We start from the raw sequence: 5,371 nt of genomic DNA, 5'->3' as shown, positions 1-5,371 counted from the left end.
AGGGACTGGGGGTGGATGGGGGAGGAGGGGGAGGTGGAGGGAAGCAGTATTTTAATTGGACCTTTTGGTATCTCCTCGCGAAATGTAATTGTGGGAATATCCGGTGGCGCAGGCGTTGTATACTTTTCCGGCTTTCCAATTACATAAACGACAAAATGAAAAGCCTCGCGAGGCGATGTGCGAGTTTTATGAAAAGTTTTTGGTTGAACTATGGTCTAACTAACCTTCCAATCGGAATATTTATTTAAGCATTCGATTAGCCGCGCCTTCTACGATCTCCCCTCTTTTGTTACCTATAATTATTCCTTTAATACCTATAACATTTAGAAATGCGGTGCTTTGGATTTTCGCTCCATTTCATTCCTCGGATATTTATTTAACATTTAAATTAATCTGAGATCAAGTGTTACTATATTACTATATTAAAGTGTACGGTAAGCTCGTCAAAAATGCAACTTCCAGAAATAACTTTGTTTCTTAGCAAGCGAGTTCCGCCACTTTACTAGCGAGTTCCCGATAAATGTTGAATACACGGTAATCTACATACAACCGAGGAGCGATATAAGCACAATCTATGTCCCAGCCATTAACAATTTATTTCCAGAAACTTCTTATCGGTCTTATTTTTACGCGTACTAAAAACTTGCAAAATTATTTTATTATTTTGCTTAGAACATATCGACTCTTTTGAAATGTTCCTGTTGGGCAGTTGAAAAATACTTCAGAATTGTGACTTTAATGCAATAACGAATCACATTTCTCCCTAATTACATTGTAAATTGGATAATGAAGCGCATTATATGTCAGTAATTACAATTGCAATTTAATTTTCGCTATGAATAATTTTAGCATTAGTAAAATTTCGAAATACTCTCTCTCTCTCTCTCTCTCTCTCTCTTTGTGTGTGTGTATGTGTGTGCGTGTGTGTGCGTGCGCGCGCGCGCGCCTTTTTGTTTTAATACACACGATTTATAATACACGTTGATAGGAAAATTGCTCGAAAATCATATTTTATTGCAACGTAGGAATATTAAATTATTGCATACCATTGTTCTAAAAGTCTACTTAACATAATTAACCACAGTGTACAGTTATATCATTAATATCTATTCGGTACCATATCATTCCACTATTTAGTTCATTAGGATAAATTAATTAGCTTATCGATACAACAAGGCTTACCATATTGCATGAGAAAGTCATTCTAATTATCCTTCCGTTTATTATTCATTCATATCTATTCTTACGCATTTGCTATTTTATTTTGACATTTATTATTATTGCTGTTAAATAAGATGTAATATCCTGAATTTGAAAACGAGACGATTAATGAAAAGCAAAATAATTTTTCTTTTAAAACATATTTTATGGATTAATGAAGATTTAATACTCGCTCGTAATATTAAATCCAAGATACTTTAAAATCAATATAATTACGCGTCCATATTCTTCATTACTCGATGAGTTTAATATTGAATGCTAAATAGATCAAGAGGCAGTGAGACATGTAACATAACATATGCATGCATCATATAAAATACAATAAATGGCAATATTTCTTTAAACGGAATGCTATCAACTTCGGTATCTAATGTATTGAAAAAAAAAAAGGATTCGATGGAACACAAAGTTAAAATAAATGTTAAAATGAATGAATAGCAACACGAGTTTTGCGATGAGTGCACTAACTCGACTATTTTCTGATCTATAATCGAGATGATATTTATTTATCAATCGTCTCATCACGAATGATCCCGAGTACGTTTATATAGTTTATAGTTGAGGAGGATCGCACCTTCCTTGTATCATCTTGCATGCGATACGCGTCCCAGTAGCAAAGAGATGATACGATGAACTACCAAAGAAGCAATAAAAGTATCGAACGTCATTTAAATATATTCATAAAGAAATCTAAATTAGACCTCGAAGTTGGTTTGCTTGAAATTTTAAGCGGTGATTGTTATTATGCGAGCTTTTGATCTATAACATTGTAAGCTACTAAGTTATTTTCCTGCTCTTGAATCTTAAATTTTAATTTCAAAATAAAATGAACGAGACATTAAAATATAATATTCCTTGCGCTGTCCATCATTTCTTTAAGCAGCATTCGGTATTATAGTAAATATTTCAAATTATTCTAAGCTATTATATCTTCCTTAAAAATGCTTGGAAGAGATATACAGCTTTTTCACGTTAATGCATTCGTAACACATAAATAGCTTCAATTTGAAGAATTTATGAGTTTTAAAATGTAAGTCCTTTATTATGCATACTTATTTTAATAATTTGATGCATAATATTCAGTTATTTAGAAAGTAGATAATTTGCATTTGAATATTCGTAGGAAATGTCTAAGAATTTTGCAAATTCTACAAGTGATAATACGCAGGTGAAATGTTTTTCTCTAAACGCCATGTATACACATAAACTAGTACATATCATATAAAATAGTAGTACATATCAGATAAAAATCTTAGAAAATTATTTAGAAATGTTATTATTTTTAATACAAGTATTTAATTATCATGCATACGTACACTCGCACATGCATACATATATATATATATATGTGTGTGTGTGTGTGTGTGTGTGTATAAAAAATTTTTTAATTTCTAATTATCGATCTTCTGGCAATACGTTTTTAACATGAATTTTCATTCATAACTTATCTCATATATTTTTTTTCCTTAATTATATTTTTTTTCCTCTACGTATTATTTAAATATTTATTTAAATATAGCATATTTGTACCATAAATTGTATAATATTTAGATAAAGTTGAATATGAAAATGAAGAAATTACGATTAATAAATTAATTTAATCTTTTTTTCTTTGTACTTAATATACGATATTCAGCGTATATATATTTTATATAAATTTCTTTATATTTAAATGATAGGATGTTAAATTCCATGTATTATAATAAAATTATTAGATTTCAAACAGAAAAAAAATGTTCAAAAAATCATTTTTTTCATTATTTTTCTAAAAAAGAATAAGCTTTTCTTATGCGAGAATGAATGAAAACGTACAATTCATGTTCAATAAGTTTTTTTACAATTGTATGGAGGGTGATTTTAATTTTCAAACATTTATGCTTAATTATGTGCTAAATTTAGAGAAATTAGCGTATAGAAAAATCAAGTACTACAAATTATAAAATTTCTATTAACTTATAATCAACGTTTCGTTTGTATGAATTAAAATGTAAATAAAAATTAACAGAAACATAAATTCCTAATTATTATTATTTTTCATTTTCTTTACTACAATAATGTAAATTAAAAATTAGTTATAATTATTTAAACAATTTTAAAAGTAGATAGATTAAGACTATGTTCGTTTTACTTTAGTACAACTATGTGTTTCAAAATTTGATATGTATCTTGTAAAGCGTAGGAATTCTTTTCATTCTTTTAACGAGCATACAACGAAGAATTCCAGTTAATGAATCAGAAAGTATTTTTTTTTCCATTAAAAAATACATTTTCGTGAACTAAATAAAGAACTTTTATTACAATTTTTAATGAGAAAGTAGATGTTTGATTTTATTTTGTGCTGATAAGAAATTTTAAAGTTACAATTGTTTAAAGTTACAAAGTCAAATTCGATTGCATGAATGAACTAATAAATAAATTGCAAAGTTTTATTAAATCAAAGTTAATTATAAAATATTTGACTTTTTTTTTTTTTTTTTTTTTTTTTTTTTTTTTATTATTGAACGCGACAGCTCTTCGTTTATATATTATTAATTTATTTATCCACTTATGAACAAGTTACCTTGATCATAGATATTTTATATGAGTTAATTTTTACCCAAAATTCCTGATAATTTTCGTGAATTTTTTTAAGTCGCAATTAGAGGATTATAGGAAAAAGGAAATATGTGAGGTAAATTATTATATTGTTACGAGAACAATAACGGCGAAGATAAGTAATCGTATGACAATCTTACAGCACCTAGAAGCAATAGATATCGACGAAATAAGGAACAAAAATAAATACTAAAGATATAGAGGAAATATTCATGAAATATGAATAATAATATAGAACAAATAACAAAATTTATCTTCACTTAGAGAACAATTCAAACATATCAAAAAGTACAATGAAGTCTATTATATGAAATATTTATTTTGTCAAAAATTGTTTTCAACATATAATCCAACCAAATAGATTCCTTCATCTTGTTAATTTCAATTTAGTTCGTATAAATGTAATACAACAATTTGATTGATAACTATTATTTACCTTAATCTTACTGCTGTTATAATTAAAAAATTAAATCAATATTTATTATTTAAATTGATTTATATTGATTAAGGTATGACAGTTGTTTTATGAATGATTATCGTATTTTGGAAAAATATGAATATCAATATTTAATAATATCCCATGATGCTCCGTACATATTTTATATTTTTGCAATGTAACAATTTTCGATCAACCGGTGTTCCAATTCTAAAACTCATTATGTTGCACAAAAACGATAAGTGTTACGAAAAGTAGTTTAAATGAAAGAAAGAGGCACCAATGAAAAGCTTTCGTTTTCTCTTCAACTCTTCCTTGCATAAAAACTAAAACTTTAATGATTATAAATTATCAATCATGTTACTTTACTGACATACATTCGATATTGCAAAACTTTCTCATTTAAACATTTCCTACATTTAAAAAACATAATAACCGATGGAATGATAAAAAATTTATCTTTAAAATTAAATCCTCTTATAATCTTACAATTAAATATTACGAGTCGGCATTGCGATAAACTTTTTAACAATTTCATTTAGTTTAACTATTTTATTCGACATTTACGATAATAAAGTTAAATATTCTAATCTAATTATATCTACTTTTGCTTTTTTCAGATTTTCGGGACATTGGGCATGTCTTTGACACTTAGCAGCTGTATTTGTACAAATATTAAATATCATTCGTACTATCCCTAGCGCCAAAAGGCAAAGAAAAAAAAAAAAAATCAAACAAAATGCCATAGCGTAATAATAAGAAAAGCCTCCTACTTACCGTCTTGCAATGCTTAATTATGTGAAATCTGTACAAGCACGATCGCGATAAATCCCACATTTCAATACACACAACACCCCGAGAGCCTGTACGCGCTTATCAGACAATTGCCGTTGGCCATCAAAAAGCATTCGCCGCGATTAATGACAAGAAAAAAAAAAAAAAAAAAAAAAAAAAAATAGAAAAAAAAAGGATGCAGGGGGACGTCCGATGAATGGTTACGCGCTAAAAAAAATCAGGATCCACGCGGACGTGCGTCTTTGGACAAACTGAGGAAAGACGACACGAGAAGAGAGAGAGTTGCAGCCTAGCCTCACTGCAAACTAGTCCAACGCGTCGTTC

General features: G+C 28.3%; 1 protein-coding gene across 2 annotated transcripts in view; it reads right to left on the bottom strand.

Annotated features, from left to right (window-relative positions):
- Positions 1 to 5,154, bottom strand: part of LOC105366364 (uncharacterized) — a 74,386-nt gene extending 69,232 nt beyond the window's left edge. For both annotated transcript variants that reach the window (XM_011504782.1, XM_011504785.1), the window contains exon 1: positions 5,030 to 5,154. In XM_011504782.1, the coding sequence (XP_011503084.1) occupies positions 5,030 to 5,089 (60 nt within the window). In that variant the 5' untranslated portion in view covers positions 5,090 to 5,154. The remainder of the gene's footprint in view (positions 1 to 5,029) is intronic.
- Positions 5,155 to 5,371: the final 217 nt, after the last annotated feature.

The sequence above is a fragment of the Ceratosolen solmsi genome, unplaced genomic scaffold (assembly GCF_000503995.2).
Source record: "Ceratosolen solmsi marchali unplaced genomic scaffold, CerSol_1.0 scaffold70, whole genome shotgun sequence".
Lineage (NCBI taxonomy): Eukaryota > Metazoa > Arthropoda > Insecta > Hymenoptera > Agaonidae > Ceratosolen > Ceratosolen solmsi.
The sequence above is the reverse complement of the archived record's forward strand: the minus strand, read 5'-3'. Positions and strand labels throughout refer to the sequence as shown.